This window comes from Mustelus asterias, chromosome 12, assembly GCF_964213995.1.
Source record: "Mustelus asterias chromosome 12, sMusAst1.hap1.1, whole genome shotgun sequence".
In the NCBI taxonomy this organism is placed as follows: domain Eukaryota; kingdom Metazoa; phylum Chordata; class Chondrichthyes; order Carcharhiniformes; family Triakidae; genus Mustelus; species Mustelus asterias.
The window spans coordinates 15,586,875-15,614,782 of NC_135812.1; the positions used below are offsets into that span (position 1 = coordinate 15,586,875).

Here is a 27,908-nt window from a genome sequence, read left to right on the forward strand (position 1 = left end):
ATTACACGCACCCCTCCCCCCAAGTCCAAGGAATCTCGGTGGTTTGTGCACCTCATGGGTCTCTTGTGACATTTCAATGCTGGGTCCGTATCCTCCAACTTGGAATCCTATGTGGGAGAAGTGTATCTAACAGGTGCCCACCCGTCTCTTATGTTATGAGCGCCGGAGCTCTAGTTTGCTCTTTCCACAACAGAGGAGTAGCCGTGGCTTCGTCTGCAGTATCCATTTCAGACTCCCAGGTCCTACTATGGGTGACGGAGAGGCGGGGCTGGCCCGCCTGGAGGACTCTCAGTTTTCTGCCCGCTAGGCATAGTTGGCTCCAGGACGTACTGTGATTTTGAGGTCTGCACCTGGTCCAGATGTTTTTTCAAGCTGGCCTCACCTAGACTCAACTGTCCCGGGTAACCAATCGAGACCATTTGCGTAATTCTTTATCCAAACGTTTTCACCGGCCTCCAGCTGTCTCTCCCAGCTGCTACTGTTGTGGCCTTTGCGTTGGGCTTTTTGTTGTTTTTCCATTCCAACCCCCTCCAGTTTGTGAATAGCAAACTTAATCTGGTGCGGAGTCGTCTGCACGTAAGCAATTCTGTGGGTGCTATTCCCGCAGTGGCATGGTAGAGTTGTCCTATAATCAAATAACCAATGGGAGATTTTGGTGTCCATTGATGCTGCTGGCTGTTTTTTAAACCAGCTTTTAAAGTCTGGACCGCTCTTTTCGCAAGGTAGTTCGATGATGGATGGTATGATGCTCACCTGATGAACCGGGTGAACTTCTGGCTGGTGAAAGCTGGTCCATTGTCAGACACTAGCACCTCCGGGATTCCATGCGTCGAAAATGAGGCACGAAGTTTCTCTACTGTTATTATTGTGTTTGCCTAATGCATCCTATGTATGTCCTTCCACTTGGAGTGGGCGTCTACAATGACCAAGAACATTGAATGGGCCTGCATAAACCATTCCAGCCGACTCCATGGTCTACCTGGCCATTCCCACAGTTGTAAGGGAGCTGCTGGTGGCAACTTCTGTCCTTGCTGGCATTCCTTGCACCAACCTATAAGCACTGCTATGTCTGCATCCATTCCAGGCCACCAAACGTAACTCATGGCCAGTATCTTCATTTTGGATACTCCTGGGTGGCCGTAGTGTAGTTCAGCCAGTATGGCATTGCAGCCCTGACTCAGAACAACCACTCTTGCACCCCACAGCAGTACTCCATCTTCTACCTTGAGCTGCTCTCTTCTACTCAAATAAGGGTGGACTTGGGGCTGTACTGGCCTTTCTGTTTCCCCCGTCAGCACTAAGTATTTAACTTTTGCGAGGACAGGGTCCTTTTGTGACCAAAGGTGTATATTGTGTGCAGCCACTGGGAGAATATCCAGAAAATTCATAGTCATTATTGTCTCTTCTACGTTGAATACTATCGGTGGAGAGTCCGCTAAGTCATCTAAGGCATCTAAGTTAGCCACTCGGCTTCCCGGCCGGTGCTCCAACTGATAATTGTAAGTCGCCAATAATAATGCTCACCGCTGGATCCAAGCCGATGCTATTGGTGGCATTGCTTTGTCCTCTTAGTAGTCCCAGTAGTGGCTTGTGATTGGTGACAATTACAAATTTCCGCCCATAAACGTATTGATGAAATGTCTTCACTCCAATTACGCCAATCCTTCTTTTTCAGTGTGGACGTACTTTCTTTCTGCTATAGCCAAGATCCTGGAGGCATATGCTTTTGGGCGTTCCTCTCCATTTGGCCATCTATGTGCTAATGCTGCCCTGATGCCGTATGGAGATGCATCGCAGGTTAGCACAAAATCTTTCTAGGATCATAACGTGCTAAGACATTTGACGATGACAGCTGTTACTTTATTCTCTTGAAAGCAAGGTCCTAACAGGAGGATCATTCCCAAACTTGATCCTTCCTTAGCAGTTAATGTAGCGGAACCAAGATGGAGGCCTGGTTTGGTATGAATTTTCCACAGCACATCACCCCTGTAAAAAGGATGGAGGTGGGGGCTGGAGCATCTATAATCACCCGCACCCGGTCCTCCAAAGGATGTAAACCTGACTTGTTCACTTTGTAACCTAAATAGGTCATTTGAGGTACCAGGAAGATGCATTTCTCCCTCCTTAAGCACATGCTGGTTCTTGAAAAACGACTAAGGACTTCCTCCAGGTTCTGCAGGTGTTCTACCGTTGTTTTACCTGTAATAAGAACATCATTCAGATAAATGGCCATCTGAAGTAAAGCTTGTAATATGTTCTCCATTGTTCTCTGGAAAATCGAGCAGGCTGATGATACTCCAAAAGATAACCTTGTGCACTTACAGAGGCCCTTTAGAGTATTGATCGTGGAATATTTCTGCGAATTCTCATCCAGCTGCAACTGTAAATAAATATGACACATATTTAGTTTCAAGAATAAGAGTCCCCCTGCCAAGTTTGCATATAAATCCTCAATCCAAGAATCGGGTATTTGTCCAACTCTGAATAACAGTTTATTGTTTGTTTGAAGTCCATGCAAAGACAGACTGAACCATTTGACTTCACAATAGGCACCACCAGTGCTGCCCATTCCACAAACTGGACAGGTTTTATGATATCTTTTCGTTCCAGTCTTCTAATTTCTCCACTTTTTCCCTTAAAGCAAACAGTACCGGGTGGGCTTTACAAAATCACGGGATTGCGTCCTGGTTGACAGGTAATGCCGCTTTGGCACCTTTTATGGTTCCTAGTCCGTTTTTGAAAACTTCCGGGTATTTGAGTAGGACTTCACTCAAGTGACCATTTTCTAACTGGAAGATGTTTACCCAATCCAGGTGGATTTCTCTCAACCAGTTTCACCCTATTAGGCTGAGGCCCCAAGTCCTCCACTACCATTAATGGTAACCGAACCAGTACTTTTCTTAAGAGACAGGAACAAAGATTGTACCCACAACTCTCTGAGGTTCCCTTGTCTAAGTCCTCAGTCTTACCGAAATCTTATAGTTAAGGGTTGGAGTCTAGTGCCAACTTTATTTAACACTGATTCGCTGACCACCGATACTGCTGCGCCTGTATCGACCTCCATTAATACTGGACATCCATTTAATGTTACGGTTTTCTTAATTGTGTCCAATTTGGACATTGCTGTACAGTTTAATTGTTGCCCATTGTATGTGGGTGGACTTTCCAGGTTGTGCACTCTCCTGGACACTGGCCTACATGTTGTTTTCTTAGGTCTTGAAAACTTATTTTGCTGTTCCGACTCCGCATACTAGCAACAGTTACAATGCCTTGCCAGGTGGGATTCTGAAGGGACTGTTGACTGGTCAAAGATTGGGTTTGCTTTGGAGCTGTCCTGAGACAGACCTGGGTTTACTTTATCCAAATCCTTCCTGAGGGAGACTATGTACCAGTCAGGCCTTGCGCTCACGTGATGGTCCCCGAACTCAGTCAAGTTGGCGTGGGTGTCCACTTTCATCAGGATACCTTGCAACTCATATGCCCCACTTGCCGCATTTTCCAACCATAAGGCCATGTGTAGCACCTGTTTGAAGTCCAGTTGGGCTTCTGCCAACAGCGTTTTTGGATAGTTACATTATTTATCCCACATACCAAATGGTCTCTTAGCATCTCATTAAGCGTCAACCCAAATGCACAAGATTCTGCCAGTCGTCTCAACCTTGCTAAGAAACCTGTGACAGACTCCCCCTTCTCCCGGATTGCCAAGTAAAACCTATACCTTCTCAGGATCAGAGGTGGCTTAGGGTCATAATATGCCCTCACTAGGTCTACCAATTCCTGGAAGGTTTTGATATCTGGTGCGACTGGGAAAGTTAAGCTGCAAATAATGGTAAATGCTGATGTTCTGCAAGTAGTCAGAAGAATGACCTGTTGCTTTTCATCTGCCACAATGTCATGAACTCTAAAACGTAACATATGCGTTCCACATATTGGGCCCAGTCCTCCACAGCAGGGTCAAAAGAGTCCAGTTTCCCAAACAGAGACACGATGTTTGAAAACGGCTTACCCCCAAGCAAAGCCAGCTGTTTGTGAACATGTCTCCTAGGGTCGTTATTTCTCCTCATTGCCACTAAAATAACTCCCCAGAGAACGGTGTCCCTTTACCAGATTCCCTTTATTTACACTCTATTCCATTCCTAGAGTACTTCTGGTACACAGTCAGAATCCGGAGTGCCAGAAGACCTGACACTCCAGGTGAGGCTCCCTGATTGGGCAGGCAAAATCAGGGAGTTAATGCTCTAAGAGGCCAACCTTATGTGCCTCGTTGAAGTCATTACAGAGGGATGTTGGTTTCATTCACAATAGGGGAATTGCCAGCAGTGATAAGATTGCTAGTCCTTTTGGGCTCAGTGATGCACCGATAGTAGTAGGCCCAACATCAGGAGCTAGAAAGGGCAGTTCATCTCGATGTGGTTCTGACAAACCACGGCAGGCAGCCAGTAACTGGTCAGCATGGTGTCTTCAAACCAATTCATCCTTGGTTTGGACCGTGTCCAAGATGTGTCCTGTTCGAGCGAAGCCAAATGCAGGGACCCACTTTCTACATGTAGTAAAGCTTGTGACACATGCTTCCCTTTGTGAAATAAGCGTCATTTAGCACTCACTTATCTCCTGGCTATTTGCAACTGTTGGTTTTGCTCTACTGTTGCTGATGTCTCTCGGGGTATTAAAAGATCAACTGTCGTTCTCAGCTTCCTCTTCATGAATAACACGGGTTGATTCTGCGTGGTCACATGTAGTATTCTTGTAGGATGCCAGAAAGCTATTAAGATGTTGAGATAATGATCCTTGGTCTTGAGAAGTTTTCAATCCATTTTTCAGGGATTGCACAAATCGTCCAGCTAACCCATTCATAGCTTGGTGATAGGTGCTGAATTTATGTTGGATACCACTCCCTTTGAGGTAATCTTGTGACATAAAGTGTGGCCCATTGTCACTGACAATTTGTTCCAGTTTGTGAAGATCTCCAGTTTCTCGATGGTTTTCTCTGTGTTGGTGGATTTCATCACAACCATTTTTAACCACTTCAGAGAGTGCATCGACTACAACCAACAGCATGTACCTCTCTATTGGAATAGCGAAATCAATATGTGGGCGTGGTCATGGCATTTTAAGCTATTCCCTTGGGTGTAGGGGGTGACAACGGTGGTGAGTTTGACACCCAAGCTCATAACTCGCATTGTCCCACCTTTTTCTTCTTTCTGGGTGTCCTGACCTGGCCACCAAAAGTAACTTCAAGTAAGTTCCTTCAACCAGACCATGCCAGGATGCCTTTCATGTAGTTGCTCCAACAGTTTGTGTCATAAGTTAGGAAGGACGATCACTCTGATTCTCCACAACAAGCACTTGCCTTGGGCTGTCAATTCTCGCTTCCGTGACACACATGGTTTGAGATCAGGATGCATTCCTGTTTGCCTTCCCTTCAACACCATATCTAGTACTTTCGCCATCACAGGATCATTCCTGGTATTTCGTTGGACTTGTGACGTTGTCACTGGTGCATTATCTATTTGGGAAAAATCAAAAACGTTGGGAACACTGCTCAGTGGCACGGGGGTGGCCAGCAGTAAAGGGCAACTGCGATAATGCATTCGCATTAGCGTGGCTCTCTGACTGCCGATACTTTTATGTCGTTTGAATGGGCTGACAAGATGAGGGACCATTATTGCAATCTACTAGCAGCGAGTGAAGGTACACCTTTATGCGACCCAGAAGTGGTTGTCAATGGTCGGTGATCTGTCAATAGTGTGAAATGTCAGCCATACAGGAACTTCTGGACTCCAAAAACTATACTCAATGCCTTCTTCTCCAATTGAGCAGTTAGATTCGGCACTCGTCAATGTGCTGAAAGCAAATTATATTGGCCTGTTCGCCCCTGAAGGTAAAACGTGTGATAGGATTGCCCCTACTCCGTAGGTGAAGTATCACAAGTAAGTTGCAAAGGTAATTTTGGACTTAAATGAATTAAGACTTTAAACTACTGCAAAGCTTCCTTCACTGCCATGTATGCTTCCTCGCATTTAAGTGTCCAATGCCAAGACTGTTTAATGCACAATAGCTTATGTAATGGTTTCAACAAGGTGACGAATTTACCATAATAGTTGACCAGACCTAAAAATGGCCTATTGCGTCACATTCTTTGGATGTGGAGCTTCCATGATAGCTTCCAGCTTCTTTGGTGCTTTATGTAGTCCTTTGTTATTGATAAGTTAGATCATGTATTCAAGAAACTCAAATTCAGGTAGGGATATTATTGATTTCACTCTTTTGAGTGAGTTATTCATTTCGCATTCTTTTCAAATTCTTCCAATATATCTCTTATAGGAGTGACCAAAAAATTTCAAAAACCAAGTTCACTATATCACTTAAGCGGAAATTATTTTTAAAAACAAACATTATTTAGATATTTAAATGTCCTGATGGATTAGCATAGTTCAAAGCTACTTTACATTGACTTACAACAGGGCTTTGAGCCAAGGCAATATCAGTCTTTCGATAGCCAACCAAATATACTGAAATGGACACTGTTCCTTTCCGCTTGTAAACTATAACCATGCGATGGCCTGTTGGTCAAAATGAATGCACTATGGTAAATCTTTGAATATAATATGGATTCAATTTGGGCTGTGAAGCTTAGGAAAGTTAGTATAATATACACTCCCATTTTTGAATTTCTTTAAGAAAGAACATTGTAATGTTGGACTGGATTTTCATTCTACGGGCATGAACATGGTATTACTAGCAGCAACATTCTGGAAACTATTGCTAAGGAGACAGCCAAATAAGCGGCCATCTCTGGGAGCCCTGTCCAATTAAGGACAGCAAGTAGGCTCCTGAGGCTGGAAGGCCAATTGAAGGTCCTTGAGCATTGTCAAAGATGGGAGCTGTTGACGTAGCTAGGAAAAAGGAGCCCCTACTGATGGGGGTTCCCACTGAAGGTAAAAACAAAAAGTGGCCACAACTGCCAAACCATTACTGTGGAAGGCAAACTTGTCCAAAGAACTGACTGCAACAGCAACTGTGTCCATCTCACAATCACGGTCACAATTGGCTGGGGTGGGGTGGCAATGCTAGATGGAGTGTGGCCCCTGGTCTACAGCTGGGAGGCGGCCTCCATTCATCAGCCTGAGTGCAAGGCGTTCAATTGTCAACTGGAAAACTCTAGTCACTGTCTACACAGTGGCCTCATAGGCACTGTAAGGGGCATAAGTGGCTACCTGACACTTGCTATCACACTCACACTACTCCGCTGCCCAAAGAAGCTTCTTTGAAAATGGCCCCAAGGTAAGAACATGCTTGCAAATCGGTGCGCTAGCTGGCAGGAAGAAATCGATGTGTGCTTATCCTGCTGAGATCTCATTACAATATATTTCAATGAAAAAGTTTCCAAAACCAGTGATTGCAGACCCATGTTCCAAGAGTAATTTAAGACAAAGAAAGAGCCATGTCTCTTGCCAAAATTTGTTGATATTGTCAAGAGTGCTTTAGTGTCTGTAATCTGAAGCTATAAAATGTGATTTTTGAAGTTACAAGAGCTTTTGAAGCATTTTTGTCACATTCTGTCTCGGCAGTTTTAACTTCCCTCTGAGAGCCCAAGAGGCTGTACCATTGGGAATGTTTTCTGTCCAGCCAACAATGTTCCAATAAATTTATGATATTTCCAAAAGACATGCTCTTATTCCCTATTTTAGCAGAGTACAAGCAGAAATTATACTTAATGTAGGAAACAGTATTTAAAGATCTTCCCCATTAGAAAACACTCTTTTACACAGTAGGCAGGGTTTGCTATAAAATGGGCTGTTTAAGTCTGTCCTATCACACCTTTACCTCACTGATTGACATTATGAAACTAATTTGTTGTCACACTGTTGTCAACAGGCACACTGATATTCCACTATAACCCTTCATATTGGGCCTGAATTTCCATGGAATGGCAATCAGAGTCAGTTTGCCACTCCACTCCCGTTTGTTATTCGGAAATACAGCTGCTCCTTTCTCGCCTAATCTTCCAACTCAGGCCAAGTGGGAACTGCTAAATGCAGAGCCTTCCTGAGGCCTTGCATCGAGAGCTAGGGAGGTGGAGGTAAAGAGGTCACGCACGTTTTTTTATGGCAATAGCCATAAAGTTCACTTGAAGCGCCATCCACTTTCAGAAGCCGGGGAAAGGTTCCTGGTGGATCTCCCCAGTGGCTGGGTGGAGGGACAAACACAGTAAGAGTTTTAACAACACCAGGTTAAAGTCCAACAGGTTTATTTGGTAGCAAATGCCATTTAGCATTTGGGTGGAGGGAGGCAGGGAAGAGGGGGAGAGAGCAGTTAGTGTGTGTGTGTGTGGGGTGGGGTGGGGTGGGGTGGGGGTGGTGCAGTACTATAGTTAAACAGGAGTTAGTGGTTTTAGTTCTTCAAACACTTCCTGCGACAGTCAGAACCATCCGATGTTTGTGATTTATGTTGCACTTTTGGATGGTTCTGATTGCAGGGCAATTGCCCAAATGAAGTTTGATCTTCAAGGACAATTGTTACCTGGAAACCTCCGGGGGTGGGAGGATATCATTGGGGTATCCCCTAGCTACACTGGAGCTCAAAGGTTTTAGGCCAATATCTTATATTTTTGGGTGGTTGTACTCAGTATACATCACCATGCAACCTCTTCTGTCCACTCCCATCATCTCTTAAGAACATTTCCATCTGTATTGCTGGATGAAAGCTGCCCAGAGAGAAGTTGGATGATTTCCAGTTAATCTGCAGTGACGTAAAGTTATCAAATTTCCGACCATATTGATCATATGCTGTCAACTCCAAAATGGTATTCCTGCAGAAAGAAACGGGTACCTATTCAAACAAAGAAACCACAAGTAAATGTTAAGATATCACCTAAAAAACAAACACTTGTAGTCCTTTAGTAAAATTTTGAAATGAAGTTAATTATCCAGAATTTCTCTAAAAAATTCAAAAAAAATAAACTTCTTACAATTAGAAAAAATTATGAAGCTAAAATATTAGACAGATGACAATTCATCATGACAATTTTATAATAGCAATTCTCATTTTATGCGAATCTATTTGGATAATGTTTTAACTGAATCATATGAAGTAATTGCTTAATTTTACTCATTAAATGTAAAACATTTAAATGTCATTGTACATAAGCTGTGGTGGCATTGCATGTTGTTAAATAAAAATATTGGCTGCTAAATTAAAACTAGCAGATTTTTGGTAAGTAATAGCAATTTTGAAAAGTGATGCTTCAAGTTTTTAAAGTTTATTTATTAGTGTCACAAGTAGGCTTACAAGAACATTGCAATGAAGTTACTGTGAAAATCACAAGTTGCCACACTCTGAAGCCTGTTCGGGTACACTGAGGGAGAATTTAGCATGGCCTATCAACGTAACTAGCATGTCTTTTCTCCCACGGTGTTGTGGAAGAAAACCGGAGCAACCGGAGGAAACTCATGCAGACACAGGGAGAACGTGCAGACTCCGCAAAGACAGTGACCCAAGCCGGGAATCGAACCTGGGTCCCTGGTGCTGTGAGGCAGCAGTGCTAACCACTGTGTCACCCTAATGAATGGATATTAAAGGACATACTGCTGGTATGAAAATTATACAAGATCTTTGGAATTTCAATTCAACAGTGAATAGTATTCTGTCCAAAATTTTGCTTAAAGGTTTCCAATTTTCCTACCATAATCTCAGGCATAAACAATCAAAAATTACACTAAATCTAACTTTGTTGAAATCAGTTTGTACAATAATCCAATAAAATTATTGAAATATATGGATATATCAGCCAGTTGTGCCTTGTAGACTGTCTTTGTGCTGCAAATTCCATCCAAAACAATTATAGACTTCAATTTATATTGGTTACATGGAACCTTTCGATTGTGCTGTTTATATAATCTTTATTTAGTTTTATTTTAGATTCCTGTTTTTCATCACTAAATGCATTCAAATTATCCTTAACGAATTAAATTTTACAAATAAAATTCTGTTGAATCTCACCAATTGTTTATTGTGCTGCAACAGAGGGCATGGAAGACCAAGTTCACGTGACTTGTAAACAGGAGCCAAAGTGACACTGGTAGGCACGACACAAACAAACTTCACCTTAATAGGCTCAACGGCTGGGAATGGGTTCATTAAACTTGGCTGATTACCAACTCTAAATGTCAAAAACTAAGGAGGAAAAAATGAAATGTCAAAGTTGACACATAAAACGTATTCACTTTATCCAGAAAAGAATGACCAAGAAAACTTCAATTATTTTGACTGCGCTGATTTAATTGTCCCAAAAAGCTCAAAGTTGGCTACTTGGCTCTCACTGTAATTTTATGAGGAGCAGGAGAGACGTTTGGTAGTCAACCAGTGCTTGAGCCAGTTGAGATCCTTAAGTGATCAATTCAAGGCAATTTAAGGGTCTCTTTTACAACAACCGCCACCCCGAGTTTCTCTTCCTTCCTGACCTGTTGAAGGTCGCAAAACAAAATGTCAACCTTCTTCATGAAGCCCATCTGCTCCCTCAACTTCACCCCCTTTAAACTCTTGATACCCTAATTGCACTTTTTTGCACCAAGCTTGGTAATTTTGTCATTTTGTTCCTATCCTGTCATTACTTCACTCATTTCAAAACATACCATAGCCTCCTTCCTAAAATGCCCACCCTTAACAAATCTAATTTCTCTCATTACACAACCATCTACGACTTTTTTTTGCCCCTCACAATCCTTATACATGCAGTTGGGTAGCAATAACATGTTTGCCTCGTTCATCAATAGCTGTTCAATTCACTTCAGTAACATTGGCAGCAGTGTTGTCCGGTGACAAAGTCAAGGTCACCCTCAAATGCTGTGCAATCCTGACTGTGATTCAGAGTTGATTGCCCCCCCCCCCCCCCCCCAATGATACTTTTGTGGCCTTTGACTCCACTGATCATTCTAATCTCATCCACTCCTTGTTTACTGTCGCCCATCACCACTTTCATGGTTTGACTTGTCCCAACAAAGCTACTAAACATCATCAAAAGGTTTCATGTCTTCTACAGTGTCCTAGTTCTCCGTATTTGGTCCTATTCAACATTTCCATGCTAGTGCTCAACAACACCGTACCATGTCACCATCCATAAAGAATGCTGATGACATTCAAATCAATTCTACCATGCCCACCGTCTTCAGCGCGATTACATGTTTGGACTGCCTGTTCAACACTAAATGCAGCAAGACTCAAAATTTTCCTCAGCTCTATGCCTTCTTGTTAAATTTCTTCTGTCTGATTTCTACCTCATCACCTTTCTAAACCCCATGTTCTTTCATGTGAATAGCACTAAATGAATCTATATATTAAAAATAAAATGCTACAGAAGCTGGAAATCAGAAATAAAAACAGAAAATGCTGGAAAAACGCAGCAGGTCTGACTGCCTCTGTGCTTCTCTCTTCATAAATACTGCCAGATCTGCTGGGTTTTTCCAGCTCATTCTGTTCTTATTGTACTACATTAACCTAGGTTGGGTTTGGTATTGGGGAATGACAGGCAATCTGGAACCGCTTCATAGAAGCCTGTGCAAAACAACATCATAACCATCTCTAAACATACCAATGAAGGTTAAAAATCCTTCCAAAAGCCATGGAAGGATGAATCTAACAATCTCAACTCATTAAGATGCCCAAATGACCCCATTGTTTATAAATAGTGGAGGGCATGCCCCCGTCTACATCAACGGGGACGAAGTTTTTAGGTGTCCAGATCACCAACAACCTGTCCTAGTCCCTCCATGTGGACGGTATAGTTAAGAAAGCCCACCAACGCCTCTACTTTCTCAGAAGGCTAAGGGAATTTGGCATGTCCGCTACAACTCTCACCAATTTTTACAGGTGCACCGTAGAAAGCATTCTTTTTGGTTATATCACAGCTTGGTACGCTCCTGCTCTGTCCAAGACCGCATATCAAATTTGGAAAATAGTATGATCAACTGCTTTCCTTGCAAAATTATGAGGTTTAGTTTTTAACTGACTATTCAAGTTCTTGTGTTGCTACTGTTACAATTCCAGCACAGACCAGTAACTTTAACACTGTGGTTGCGATTTTATCGGATCGCCCCACCCATCGATGGGCGGAGCGAGCCGATAAAATCACCGCGAGATCAGGTTCGCGTCCAATTATTCGTCTCTCGTGATCTTGCCAGCACCGGATATCTGGCGTGATCAGCCTCTCACCCATTTCCTGAGAGGCTGAATAATTTATTTAAATATATTTAAGTTCTAATTTCCATGTGATTAGCGAGCCCGGACGCAACCATCTGGACTCACCTGCTTTAGCGGCCTCGCCGGAAGAGGTACCCTCCAGCAAGGAAAACACCTGGTCCCCACGAATTGGGAACAGTTGTGTTGGTCTCACCGGTAGAACAGGAGGCCACTGAGGGGAGTTCAAGGACAAGTGGGGGGAGGAGAGGTGGCCCTTGGGCAGTGCCTGCTTGGCACCTTGGCACTGCCCACTCGACACCTCGTCAATGGCCACCAGGCAGTGCCAGGGGGCGGGAAATGAAGGGGGCAGGGCCTGGCCGGCCCAATCAGGTAGGGAGGGGGCCCCTGCCACTCTGCACGTGATCGGTATGGGGAGGGGGGCTCTGCTGCCACTGTGGAGATCAATGGGGGTAGGGGACACAATTGGTCTAGGTGCGGCAGGGAAGGTGGCGGGCACAGTATTTCCAGGCGCTGTGGGGCTCACGATCAGTTGCAACCCCTGTCATAGCTGGGGGATGGGTTAGTTGAGGGCAACTGCAGCAGCAGAGGCCTGAGCAGGGAGGTCCTGTGACAGCAATTCAGAGAGTTGGGTAGTAGGCTAAAAAGCAGGGCCTCTAGGGTAGCGATCTCTGGACTACCCCCAGTGCCACAAGCTAGTGGGGCTAAGAACAGGGAGACTGCACAGCTGAACGCATTGCTAAAGGACTGGTGCAGGAGGGAGGGTTTCGAATTCGTGGATCACTGGGAAGTCTTCAAGAGAGGATGGCACCTGTACAAGGACGGGTTGCACCTAAACTGGAGGGGTACGAATATCCTAGCTGGGAGTTTTGCTAGTGTGGTTCGGGTGGGTTTAAACTAATGTGGCAGGGGGGTGGGGATCAGAACAAGAGGTCAATAAGCATAGAGGCTGGGGACGAGGTTGGGGCCAAGACAAGGCTATCTAAGAGGAAGGGCATTCTGGGGGAGGATGACCTCAGTGGGCCTGGAGGTCTGGAGTGCATCTGCTTCAATGCAAGGAGCATCACGGGCAAGACAGACGAGCTTAGAGCCTTAATGCTTGCGTGGAACCTGGATGTGGTTGCAGTGACGGAGACTTGGTTAAAAGGACAGGACTGGCAGCTGAATATTCCGGGGTATGAGTGCTTTAGGCGAGACAGAGGAGGGGCGAGGAGAGGTGGGGGAGTAGCAATGCTGGTTAGGGAGCATATTACAGCAGTACAGAGGGTGGACAATATGGAAGGGTTAGGTAACGAGTCACTGTGGGTGGAGCTCAGAAACAGGAAGGGCTCAGTCACTATGCTGGGGGTATACTCCAGGCCTCCCACCAGCCCACGGGAAGTTGAGGAACGGATATATAAGGAGATTCTGGACAGGTGCAGAAAAAATATGGTTGTTGTAATGGGAGATTTTAATTTCCCTCACATAGACTGGAAATCGCTTAGGGCTGGGGGCCTGGACGGGGAAGAATTTATAAAATGCGTACAGAAAGGTTCTTTGGAACAATATGTTGACAGTCCAACTAGAGAGGGGGCTATACTGGACCTAGTACTGGGGAATGAGCCCAGTCACGTCATCAAAGTTGCAGTAGGGGAACATGTGGCAAATAGTGACCACAATTCTGTAAACTTTAGGATAGTAATGGAAAAAGATGAGTGTTGTCCTATGGGTAAGGTACTGAATTGGGGGAAGGCTAACTACAGCCGGATTAGGCAGGATTTGGTGGCTGTTGATTGGGAGAGGCTGTTTGAGGGCAAATCCACATCTGGCACGTGGGAGTCCTTTAAGGAGCAGCTGATAGGACTGCAGGACAGGCATGTGCTTGTAAAGAGGAAAGATAGGAAAGGTAGTATTCAAGAGCTGTGGATAACCAGTGAAATTGTGGGTCTAATCAAAAAGAAAAAAGAGGCCTACATGAGATCTAGGCAGCTAAAAACAGATGGAGCACTGGAGGAATACAGAGAAAGTAGAAAAGAACTCAAACAGGGACTTAGAAGGGCAAAAAGGGGTCACGAAATGTCCTTGGCAGACAGGATTAAGGAGAATCCTAAGGCATTTTATACATACGTTAGGAACAAGAGGGTTGTTAGGGAAAGAATCGGACCTCTCAGGGACAAAGATGGGGAATTATGCTTAGAACCAAAGGAAGTAAGTGAGATCCTAAACGAATACTTTGCATCAGTATTCACAAAGGAGAGGGACATGTTGACTGGTATTGTCTCAGAGAGATGTGTTGACCCGTTAGAAAAAAATCTCATTACAAGTGAGGAAGTGTTAGGTTTTTTAGGAAACATTAAGACAGACAAAACCCCAGGGCCGGATGGCATCTATCCTAGGCTCCTCAGGGAGGCGAGAGATGCAATTGCTGGGCCTCTAACAGAAATCTTTGTCTCTTCACTGGACACAGGTGAGGTCCCAGCGGATTGGAGGATAGCAAATGTGGTCCCGTTATTTAAGAAGGGTAGCAAGGATAACCCGGGTAATTATAGGCCGGTGAGCTTGACGTCCGTGGTAGGGAAGTTGTTGGAGAAGATTCTTAGAGATAGGATATATGTGCATTTAGAACTGAATAATATCATTAGCGATAGACAGCATGGTTTTGTACGAGGGAGGTCATGCCTCACAAATTTGGTTGAGTTTTTTGAGGAGGTGACAAAAACGATTGACGAGGGAAGGGTCGTGAATGTCGTCTATATGGATTTTAGTAAAGCGTTTGACAAGGTCCCTCATGGCAGGCTGGTGCAAAAGGTTAAATCTCACAGGATAAAAGGTGAGCTAGCTAGATGGGTGGAGAACTGGCTTAGCCATAGAAGACAAAGGGTAACAGTGGAGGGGTCTTTTTCCGGTTGGAGGTCTGTGACTAGTGGTGTTCCGCAGGGCTCTGTACTGGGACCTCTGCTGTTTGCCATATATATAAATGATTTGGAGGAAGATGTAACTGGTGTGATCAGTAAGTTTGCGGACGACACAAAGATTGCTGGAGTTGCGGATAGCGATGAACATTGTCAGAGAATACAGCATGATATAGATAGGCTGGAACATTGGGCGGAGAAATGGCAGATGGAATTTAATCCAGATAAATGCGAAGTCATGCATTTCGGTAGATCTAATGTAAGGGGGAGCTATACAATAAATGGCAGAACCATCAGGAGTATAGACACACAGAGGGACCTGGGTGTACAAGTCCACAGATCCTTAAAGGTGGCAGCACAGGCGGAGAGGGTGGTGAAGAAGGCATATGGCATGCTTGCCTTTATTGGACGGGGCATAGAATATAAAAGTTGGCATATGATGTTGCAGCTGTATAGAACGATGGTTAGGCCACATTTGGAATACTGCGTCCAGTTCTGGTCGCCACACTACCAGAAGGACGTGGAGGCTTTGGAGAGAGTACAGAGAAGGTTTACCAGGATGTTGCCTGGCATGGAGGGTCTTAGCTATGAGGAGAGATTGGGTAAACTGGGGTTGTTCTCCCTGGAAAGATGGAGGATGAGGGGCGACCTAATAGAGATGTATAAAATTATGAAGGGCAGAGATAGGGTGAACAGTGGGAAGCTTTTTCCCAGGTCGGAGGTGACGAACACAAGGGGTCACGGGTTCAAGGTGAGGGGGCAAGGTTCAACACAGATGTCAGGGGGATGTATTTTACACAGAGGGTGGTGGGGGCCTGGAATGCACTGCCAAGGTGATTGAGGCGGATACGCTGGGATCGTTTAAGACTTATCTAGATAGCCACATGAACAGACTGGGAATAGAGGGATACAAAAGAATGGTCTAGTGGGCACATGAGCGGCGCAGGCTTGGAGGGCCGAAGGGCCTGTTCCTGTGCTGTATTGTTCTTTGATAGGTCTCTCAGAGCTGTCAGGACTCTGCTGTTGCGCATGTGCAGCCACAGAGGTCTGCACATGCGCAATTGCTCCCACTGCTGCTACTGTAACAGAGTTGGAACGATCTGAACTTTAAAATTTAAATCACATCTTCAGATTCCGGGGCAGCCTGGAAAACCCCTGGGGGAGGGGTGGGTAAGGTTGATGGTGGTCCTCCTGCACATTATTAGAATGTCCCTCAGATACACTGCCCTGGAGCTCGGAAATATGGGCCAGAACTCACCGGCCCTTCACACCAGCGGGATTCTCCAATTCCGCCGGCAGTGCACCCCAGCCCATGGGTTTTGCGGCCATGTGAGGTGACATCAATGGAAAATCCCATTGACAGCAGTGGAACCAGAGGATCCCAGCACTGGCAAGCAGCATGCCGCCTTCCAGTGCTGGGAAAAACGAGGTTTGGAGGCTGTAGAATCTCATCCATGGCCTTTACACTTTAAAACCTGCAAAATCGCAACAGATAGTAAACAATTATACTTTAAATCTCCTTCTATCTTAACTTCCACCTGAAAGTTCCACTATCCTTTACAGGATATCCAGGATTCATTCACTTCTCTGGGACCAAACTAAAGTATGCCACAGCTCTCAGAAATTCACTTCAATTCTCCTTAATGTTTCAGCTGTGCTTCGAGGTTTGCAATTTCACTCAAATGAAGGGATCCTTCATTTCAGATAGGCAACCCTCCAACACTCCTTCAAGACCTTATGATTGAGGACTCTTCAGCTAAAACATGGGCTCCACTCAAAATTCCTGCTCAGTGACTTCAAATCACAAAACGCTCTTGGGTTCTGCGACTGGTTCCACTTAGTTTAAAACCCACCTTGCTAGCAGTCTTCAACTATCTGAAGTCAGTGGCTTCTAAACACAAACTAATCCTTTTGGAAAGAAATCATGAAATAAACGCAGAACAAAAGGATCCCTGCATAACCAACCTCTTTCCATGACAATATGGCACACCTAGTATGTTTGAGACAGAAATTTAAACCAAACATTTTCAATTTTCAAACCTCCCCTTTATTATGGGCAACTATATGAATAATCTAAATTCTTTAAGACAGCTGTACACATCCCACATCCGTCAGAAAGCTCACAGAATGTCTACTGTTTAGTTTCCAACAGTTCCATTATGACCTTTGTAAATAAACATGGACCACCCTTAATTTGTAACCAGCCTCAGTTTGTGGCTGACCACAAACCAGATTTAAGTTTTAAAATTTATTTATTAGTGTCACAAGTAGGCTTACATTAACACTGCAATGAAGTTACTGTGAAAATCCCCTAGTCGCCACACTCCGGAGCCTGTTCGGGTACACTGAGGGAGAATTTAACACGGCCAGTGCACCTAACCAGCATGTCTTTTGGACTGTGGGAGGAAAGCAGAACACCCGGAGGAAACCTATGCAGACACGGGGAGAACGTGCAGACTCCGCACAGATAGTGACCCAAGCCGGGAATCAAACCCAGGTCCCAGGTGTTCTTTCATTTATTCTGTATTTAGAATTACAATTTCCAAACTTAAAAGTTATATTCCTAAACCATACAAATCATCAAATCAGGTATATGTAATACTGTGATTCCTTTAATAATACCAAAAATCTGAACTTTACATAATTCCTACAAAAAGTCTCTTACCTGTTCTCCCAAAGTTACACAAGTGACTCTAAACCCATGGTGATTTTTTTTTTTCACAAATGGGGCCCGTTGTTGTTGGATTATTATTCTGTCCTTCTTTTCACCACTCAAATCTGTGAAGAATCCTGATGGCTCCAACAGCCAAGGTCTAGGACCCCCTTCGAACAGCATTTCTTTTGAAGAAGTCAGTGTGACTATGGCAACAGCAACTGGATCAATAGCCTGGCATTAGGGCAATCGTAAACAACACTCAGTGTATCGCTTTGGATAAAAACTAAATTATTAACAAAAATAGACTAATTTTCATTCATATCTTGGAAGTCATTTTTTGAAATCATGTAATAGAATTGGCATAAAGTAGCACTTATCACACACTGTAGAAGTAAACTTTGAAATAAACAGCATCACTGGGGTAACCAACAATGGAAGATATGCAGGATGACAGAACACAAAGTTTGGCTAATTAAACATTAATCTCCGTTGCAACAAGCAGCAGGTTGAGAATATTTCAGCATTTAATGAAAAACTTATAATTTTCCCAATCTCCCAACTCATTCACTCTCTACTGAAGCAACTAATTTCTTGCTGGACATGGCTGCATATGCATCAGTCACCCTTTGGTTTCTTGCCTATTTGGCTATTCTTTATAACCTTCGCTTGAATCGGCATACTATTGGACCAAAGGGCACACTGAGAGTGCAAACTCTCGATTTCCCTAACAATAGTGCCTCTTGGTTGTGAACATTTAACAGCACAGTCCAGGTATGAAATCTGGGATCCTCCTGGTCACTAATCATTGTCATTTGAGTCAACTACTGGGGCACCTATATGTCATTTTTTCATAGCTAAGTTAAATAACATAGACGTATTTTGGCACAGCGTTTAATCGTAAGACTATACAGGTCCTTTCCATTATTATAGTTGGGAGGATAGTAAATAAGTCTTCCTCCTGCGCGACAATGGAATCTTTAGCATGGATATTATTAATAAACAAATTTACTTAAAAACACGGTTACTTTTTTAAGAATCTGCATCAATATTAGATTTAAAAGGTCTTAGAATGTGGTGCAAAATTATGTATAAAACATAACTGGTTTATATATAAACTGGAAAAAATATTATTCATTCAGACGTATGAGACTAATGACAATGATTACACTAATTAATATTCCACAAGACTTGCGAATATGAATTTGAGAAGGTTAAAAAAAAACAAGCAAATGTACACAACCAAGTACTCTACAAAATAATCTTCAAAGGAACAGAACTGAAAATACTGAATGGGGAGTGCGCTTTTAAGATGAGAATTATATACACACTTTTCTTCATTCATTTTATTCTCCTGCTCTGATCATTAAAATGCATATTTGAATTTATTAGCCTTCAGATGTCTTGATCTGCATTTCAATGTTATTTCTTGTCTCACCAGTATGATTTACTGATTTGCAAGAGCTAAAAGTGCCACTGTCTTCCAAATTATTTCTTAAGATCTATGGTATAGCAACAGGACTTAAACAGAAGCAAAAGGTGCCTAAAAATAGTTTAATAATAGTTGTAAAGAATGGTAGAATTTTACATAGTTTGGAATTTTTTGCTTACAAGTGAAAGAAAAAGAAACAGTCAATGTAAGAATTGGACTCCAATCATCATTGATTTGTTTTCTCAGGCTGAAGGATAACATACTAAGATAATTTAACCAAGACCTTGCACTTCATGCTGCATGAGATATCAGCAGAAATAAATTATAGGCAGTGGGCCCATGATTTTGTGTTTTATGCCTATCACATGCAAGCTACCTCAACGCTTTCAATGATTTTGAAAAAAGAGACCATATTTTTTCCACTCCCTGTCAATTATGTTTGTATGTACATCCAGGAGCGTGGTTTCAATGTGTCCCTCATATAGCGGTGTGACCACTCTGTAGAGATTGATGCAACCAGAAAATTAACATTACTTCTGATGGTGTCCATCAGGTTGCAAAGAAGAAGCACTGCAGCCAAGAAAACAAAGTGCCTTTAGAATTTTTTTGATTTTAATATTCTTTATAGTTGACTTAAATCTTGGTCGCTGTAAAGCTGCACTAGCCCACTTGTGAGTGCCGCACAGCGCAGTCCGAATAAACACCATAAAAATTATCAGGTCCTTCAAGGCTACCCAGCTGATAAACAGCATGAACCATGTGGCAAGACAAATGACCATTTATCATGGATCCAATATGTTTGTGTGTTCTTGATACAAGCTGAGGATCCAGCACAAAAGATATTTCAGATGGGGCCAGAATGCTATACTCAAAGTTCTTGAAGCTTTTATACTTGTAACACTGTGCCAAGCAATGACAAACCTATAAATTTCTGGGGCACAAAGCTGAGTTTGAAAAGCGGCACTTGGTTAACCATGCTTTTCTCAGCTTATGAGAGCTAGACAAAAAAAAATGCATAACTTAAAAGACGGACCTCAATGTGAGCACTTTTAATTAAGTGAATCTGACCAGGAATTGTTCTTGAGCCATAAACTGGAGAGTTCCTCTATTGTTGTAATTAACAACTGCTAGTAGTAAAACTGCACACTCAAGAAATCAGACATTTTAAAGTTTCAACAAAGTTTACATTTGTGGATCATTGTGTGTAAAGAAAAAAACAGCCCAATTATTTTTGGTTAACAAGAATTTCTGGCCCTAGAAATCATCTAACTTGATTGTCTTGGCTTTCACCGACGAGTTCTTTGCTCAGGTTCCAGACACTGCTGGTCGAATCCAGTTTAACAACAACTGAAACTTTTCATATTTATTCTCAAAATCTACCAAGATTATGCAAACGATTATGCAATCCTCGGGTGGATGTAGCTGCTACTAGGGGGCATAACTATAAGGTTCGTGGTGGGAGATATAGGAGGGATGTACGAGGTAGGTTCTTTACTCAGAGAGTGGTTGGGGTGTGGAATGGACTGCCTGCTGTGATAGTGGAGTCGGACACTTTAGGAACTTTCAAGCGGTTATTGGATAGGCACATGGAGCACACTAGAATGCTAGGGAGTGGGATAGCTTGATCTTGGTTTCGGAAAAGGTTCGGCACAACATCGTGGGCCGAAGGGCCTGTACTGTGCTGTACTGTTCTATGATGAAGCTATGTTCAAGGAGAAGGACAATAAGGAGAATAACCTTTAGCATTAAATGCAAATCTAACAGACAAATTATTTTGGAATCGGTGATCGCTAAGTGGCATCGGGCAAAAAACACAATTAAATTGAACATATTCACATAATAATACAAAAAGGGAAAGATCATATGGTTCTGTCCAAAAGAGTTTTGATGAAAAATTCCTATTTCTGGTTGGATAAACAATTGTTCCAAAGAATGTAGAGAATGACAAAAGAAACTTTGTATATTACTACCAGCTAATTATTTCCATCTTAAATAGAATCACGGGTAACCAGTATACCCAATTAAATTCTGCTTTGGTATAACTCTATCAATGTTGACTGCAATATTATGGTGTGATGGCAAATGCTATCCACCAGGGCTAAGATTATGTCAAAAATGCTTACTCTCAGCCGATGGTAAGAAGCAATTGTGATACTGCTGCTAAAATGGACCTCCAGAAATCCAGCACTAGCTGTTAGTACTGTATGGCCAGGTGATTCTGCTTGAATGCATATCCCAGTACAGTGTGTAGCATCGGGTTCTAATCTCCCTAGTAGGAAATAGTTGACAATTAGTGATAAGATTTGACTTACTAAAGGTATGACCAAACAAGCCAGAATGCAATTGAGAATAATGCACAAAATTAATTAATTTTAAATGCTTTTGATATTAACGTAGAAACATAGAAGATAGGAGCAGGAGGAGGCCATTTGGCCTTACCAGCCTGCTCCACCAATCATGGCTGATCATCCAACTCAATAGCCTAATCCTGCTTTTTCCCCATAAATATTATGCAATAAATTTTTTTTTAAACACAACAGGAAACTATTTCGGTATCAATACCTGCTCATTATGGCACGAAAACACAGTACCTTTAGTATTTTTTTGATTTTAATATTCTTTATAGCTGACCTAAGTCTTGGTCGCTGTAAAGCTGCACTAACCCACTTGTGAGTGCCTCACAGCACAGTCCGAATAAACACCATAAAAATTATCAGGTCCTTCAAGGCTACCCAGCTGATAAACAGCAGCACAGAAAGTGAAGCATTTGAAATTGGAGGCAATCATTTTACCAAATGATTGGCAGGATGGGATTCATGGTGTACCCCAACATACTGGGAGCTCAGCTTCTCATTAGAAATACTCAAGTATGTATCCATGTTTATTGACAATATTACATCAAGTAGCAGCATGTGGTGGAAATGGGAGCAGAAAGTTGAAAACAATATATTGAGTGGGCAAAACTGTGGGATGTATCAATCAATGTGACAAAATGAGCAGTGATTGACTTTGGACCAAAAATAGATCAAGGTATTTTCTAAATGGTGAGAGGCTGGGAACCATGGAGTGTGAGACGATTGTGATCCTGAGTGCATGTAACAGACGAGTGCGGGTTGCTCCATTAATCTTGTCATTATGACACCATTTTTTTTGTGGAAAAATTCTGCCCAAGAGGTCTGCAAAGGGTTATAGATAGGTTAAATAAGTGGGCAGGAAATTGGCAGATAGAGCATGAGGAGGGAAATGTGAACTTGCCCATTCTGGCATAAAGAATAAAAAAAGCAGCATATTATTTAAAGGCAGGGCCTATCAGAGATGTACATGGTAACATGTAGGCAAGGTTCTCAATAACTACTTTGTCTGTCTTCTCTAAGGAGAGGGATAATTTGGATAATCTAGTTAAAGAGGAGGTTTGTGAAATGTTAGATACAATAAACTTGGCGAGAGAGCAAGTAATAGAGGGATGGCATCCTTGAAGGTGGATAAATCACTAGCGCCAGATGGACTCTATCATAGGCTGCTGAAGGAAGCCAAGTAGGAAATAGCGGATGCACTGAAGATCATTTTTCAATCCTCACTAGAAACAGGTGAGGTACCAGAGGATTGGAGATCTGTGAACGTTGCATCATTATTTTAAAAAGGTGCGAGTGATTGACCAGAAAACTATAGGCCAGTCAGTCAGACTTCAGTGGTGGACTAATTACTGGAAACAATCGTGAGAGACAGTATAAACTGTCACTTAGTAAGGCACGGATTGATCAAGGATAGTCAGGAAGATCATGTCTTACTAACTTAAAGAAATTTTTGTGGAAGCAACAAGGAGGACTGATGGGGGTAGTGCAGTGAATAATATTTACATGGATTACAGGCATCTGACAAGGTCCTTCATGGCAGACTGATTCATGCATGCTGTTAAATGTGTTTTAGAACAAAATTAGCAATTTTAACAGGAATTCAAATAACAGTCTACCTTTAAGCAGTCTGCTTTATGCAGGTTGGTTCAGCTTTTCTGACTTGCCCACTGATTATGAAAAAAGCAGGCCCTTACCTGGCGACATTAAATTCAGTGTGGGTCCAAACATAACAAAGTATTGCATGCTAATAAGACTCACACAAGATTGCAACCTCAAATCATACAGGCAAAATGCCAGGATTTTTAATCCTGAATCTGCCAACGATGAGGCTCCACACAATTAGCAGAGCTTCGGATAATTGTTTTAGAACTTAACTGTTTAAATAATGTTAATAAATGCAAAGTATCCAGTTCACAGTTACTAAATAGTAAATAAAACAATGCTTTTCTATTGTACCTTGAATGACCTTGAATACCCCTTGCTTGTCCATCTCCACTGCCAAGTTCATTAATGAGCAGTCATTCACTGGCACCGTTTCCATGGCATCTGTATCCAAGAGTCCATAAACCATGATAGGTAGGTCAAGGGTCTGACCAACCTCTATTTCTACTCGAGATTGGACAAACTCTATACTGACTGGCCTCAAAACATTGACCTAAGGATCATTCAAAATATTGATTTAAATCAACAAAGTGTATGTAACTCATTCATGGCACATATGGGAAAACATTCCTCAGTCTAAGCACAGGCACACTATTAATTTAATTAGAAGGGAAATTAGGTGGGTTACTTTATAGGCATGTAAAATATTCTAAAACCTGTTGTGCCCAGGCAATCCAGTGCAATGATTTACAAACCAGAAAAAGAATATTGTTTCACCTACCTCTTATCAAAAAACTTTTAGTTTTATTTCAAGACGGAGAATTCTTACAATTGCTATATCTTGTAGCAAATTGAATTTTTATTCCATTGATAAACCATACAATAACCTTTACTAGCTGGAGGGAACATAAGTTGTAAGGGGTTACTGAATGACCAATTAGTGTGTGACAACATATAGTTCATTTGATATTTATTAGTGTCACAAGTAGGCTTACATTAACACTGCAATAAAGTTACTGTGAAAATCCCCTCGCCGCCACACTCTGGCACCTGCTCAGGTACACTGAGGGAGAATTTAGCATGGCCAATGCATCTAACCAGCACGTCTTTCGGATTGTGGGAGGAAACTGGAACATCCGGAAGAATCCCACGCAGACACGGGGAGAACGTGCAGACTCCACACAGACAGTGACCCAAGCCAGGAATCGAACCCGGGTTCCTGGGGCTATGTGGCAACAGTGCTAGCCACTGTGCCACCGACAGTGTGCCACTGTGCTGCCCATATAATGTATTGTGCAGATCAATGCCACATTTCCTGCCAGCTACCAGGAAACAACCAGTCAGTTCTTAATCTCCCTTTTCTTTCAGTCTGAACATCCAGTTTGAGGATAGCTGCTTGGAGACAATGGGTATTCTCTTCAAACCTGGTTAGTGATACCTCTCAGGAAACAAAGCACAGATGCAGCATTGTGGTACAATCAGTGCCATGCCTCCACTTTAGCCATGATGGAACAGACTTCAAGAGCTCTGAAGCAATGCGCTGACTGTTGAGATAAACGTGGGGGTGTCCTGTGGCATAGCTTCCAATGTCTGCTCTTTGCAGCACAACTTTGCCACTTAGAAGAGCCAAACTATTGAGCCAGTTGCAGAGGAGGATGTGGCTTGTAGAATTGATTGGGCAGCAGGGGAAAAAAAATCACAATGATCAGGAAGAACAGGGCCTTCTTATCCTTACAGCAGCTCATCCAGAACACTTTAGCTGAAAGGATATTACTCCCTGCACCAGATAGCTGTATTATATTTCCTATTTGGGAGCGCTACAGCTTTCCATATCACAATTGAGTGTGGGGGAGAAGAGAGAGGGAGAGTGGTGAAGCAGTGAAGAGGGAGGCATCTCCTCGGAGCATCGGAATATGTATTAGAGTACTTAAGGCAATATCAGGAGATTGAACTAGAGTGAAGCATAGTTAATGACAGTGTGAAAATGATTCATTAAAAAAAAAACGTTGTATAGAATTTGTTTAGTTAGTAATTAATGACCGCATTATGGGGTGGAGTTTTGTTGTGGTGGCTGGTAACTCAAGTCAGGAAATTTCCTGACTCAGCAGACCCGCAGCTGTCATCCAAACATCAACGCCGCTGGGGAACATTTAGTTGTTGAGTGGGGAGTATTCCTGTACACACTTAAGAATTTGTTTAATCTTCGTGACAATGACCCCTCCCCCGTGACACCTCGAGAGAGTGTTTAATTGACTGTACAAATGCCATTTGTCTCTGGGTCTGCACATGACAAATTCCATGTTGTTCCATGTACTCCTCAAAGTCCTGCGATATGAACTGCAGTTCACTGTCACTCACAACCTGGTCTGCATATCCAAACCTCGCAAACGTGTCATCGAGCTTGTCAAAGGTCGTTTCTGAGGTAGTCGACTTCATACGTATTCCTTCCTGTCACTTTTAGAGAGCGTTTACGGCCACCAGTAACATATGGCCTTCTACCGGCCCTGCAAAATCTACATGGACACGTTCCCACGGTCCCTTTCACCTTTCCCATCTCAGAATAACGCTACAAACTGCCCCCGCTTCTCATTGGCAAATGCCCCCTTACAAATCGCCAGCATCAGCCCCCCACCCCAAATCACACTCCCCCCTCAAAATGAGCGTCGCCCCACTGTGGGATTGCCGAAGGCCACGCCCCTGGCAGTGCCAATCTGACACTGCCCTCTGGCACCCTGACAGTTCCAATCTGGAGGTGCCAGCCACCCAGTGGGCATTTTTAGGGTCCTGTCCAGCCATGTACCTGACCACTTGAGGGCTATAATGGCCTCTGAGTCCTCAGGATTGGTCGTCGCGCATATCCAGAGAATTCAACAGCCATGAGAAGATCCCCACTGAGACACACCCGCAGTTTAACATCTGAGTGGTGCCACTTGCTTGTTTTGGTTAAAACCAGCCTGCAGTAAAGGCATGCTGCTCAGGCATAAGAGGAAGGAAAAAAATCCCCCTTTAAAAAAATAAGCTCTGACTGTACACCTGCACTTCCTCGGAAGCACTTCAGAGTAGCAAAAAAAAAAACCCTTTGAAGAAGGAGCTCAGACTGAACAGCTGTGCTTTTGAGGAAGCACATCAGATTTTATGGACTGTGAAGTGCTGTAAAGATAAACAATCATAATTGCTCCTTTGTGGAGCCAGCAGCAGCTACGCAGGGGTTGTAAAAATTATGTGTGTGAAATGGAAAGTAAACAAAGCACTTCAAAGCTTTGAAAAGCTACAGAGAAGACTAACCACGTGAGTCCCATCCCGCCCATCCAGGGGATACTCCCCCAAATCCCTCCATTCCAGACCTAGCCTCCCTAACTGCCAGCTCCCTTGAAGAACCTCCCCTCTGTGCCCTGGCAGTGGATGACTCCCTGTAGGTGAGTACTGAATGGTATTCATCTCCCTGCTCCTCCTCAGAGTCAATTGCACTTGGTCCCTTCTTTTAGGGACCTGTAGTGATTGGCGCCTGGGTGGCTTCCCGCAGGTGCATGGTGGGGGGAGAGGAGCAGACTGTGAGGCTGCTGCATCTGACTTTAATCTTGCTAATGAGATTAACATCAATGCAAATGAGTTCGGATCAGGTTCTCACCCTTTCTGGGAGCCAAGTGCATTGGAAACTGTTTAATGCCTGTGCAAATCCCATTCCTGGTGTCTCGCCAAATTCACACCAGCCCAATGGGATTAGTGCCGGCACTAAATGGATTGGAGAATCACCCCCCATTATTTTTCAATCGGCATTACCTGACAGCAGTGCTAACTCAGTTATTTTAAATGGGTTAATCGCAACATTAAAATAATAAATCAAAAAATCTGAGTTTTGGTAAATACTTAGAGACCATTGTTTAGAACTTACTTGCATTTTGCCAAAGTGAATTGGATTTTCCACATCCCTAGCCTGTATAATGCTGAAGCCTCGGTTACCACCAGTTGCTATCACACCTTTTACTGTGACCAGAGCAACACTTTCATTACCTGATGACCATGTAAAGTTTCCACTTCCACCTTTAACCTGTGGAATACAATGCCATGTTTAAGACATTTTATAAAACATACAAGTGTAATCCATGCAGAAAGAATTGCTTAAAAAAAGTTCTGTCAAGTAATTTGAAATCAGTGCATCTGATAATTTAGGATTATTTGCAACGTGAAAAGTGATGCAAAAAATTTATTTAGCATATCCGCCATTTCTTTGTTGTTATCAATTCACCTGCCTCATTCAGTAGAGGTCCCGCATTTACTTTAGCTGCCCGCTTCCTATTTGTATATCCCTAGAATCTCTGATTGTTTTAATGCTGCATGCAAGTCCTCCCTCAAAATTAATTTTCTCCCTTCTAATGAGCTTTTTAGTCTTTTGCTGTAGGATCCTAAAAATTTCCCAGTGCTCTCTGATCTACCACTATCCCATGCCACTTTGTACATCCTGCTTTTCAATTTAATATTATCCTTGACTTCCTGTGTTAACCATGGATTTGCCTCCTTCTTGTGGAATCCTTCTTTTTGATTGGAATAAACTCCTGCTGAGTATTTTGGAACAGCTGTTTGAATATTTGCCACTGCTCGTTTACTGACACATATCTTAGCTTGTTTACCCAGTTTACCTTAGACAACTCCTCCCTCATACCATCTTTAAGTTGAAGACACTGGTTATGGACCTATGGCGTTCACCCTCGAACCGGATCTGGAATTCTATCTTATTGTCGTCACTAACCACAAAATCCCTTATTAGTCTTTCTTCATTACAC

At 43.0% G+C, this 27,908-nt stretch overlaps 1 protein-coding gene across 1 annotated transcript in view; it reads right to left on the minus strand.

Moving 5' to 3' along the window:
• The window catches only part of LOC144501872 (nuclear pore membrane glycoprotein 210-like), a 154,846-nt gene that overhangs the window by 62,262 nt on the left and 64,676 nt on the right, over positions 1–27,908 (minus strand). Inside the window, exons 12-18 of the mRNA XM_078225916.1 lie at positions 27,020–27,175; positions 23,482–23,680; positions 21,295–21,440; positions 17,752–17,973; positions 10,003–10,176; positions 8,640–8,832; positions 6,460–6,563 (exon numbers count right to left, since the gene is read on the minus strand). Of these exons, the coding sequence (XP_078082042.1) occupies positions 6,460–6,563; positions 8,640–8,832; positions 10,003–10,176; positions 17,752–17,973; positions 21,295–21,440; positions 23,482–23,680; positions 27,020–27,175 (1,194 nt within the window). The remainder of the gene's footprint in view (positions 1–6,459; positions 6,564–8,639; positions 8,833–10,002; positions 10,177–17,751; positions 17,974–21,294; positions 21,441–23,481; positions 23,681–27,019; positions 27,176–27,908) is intronic.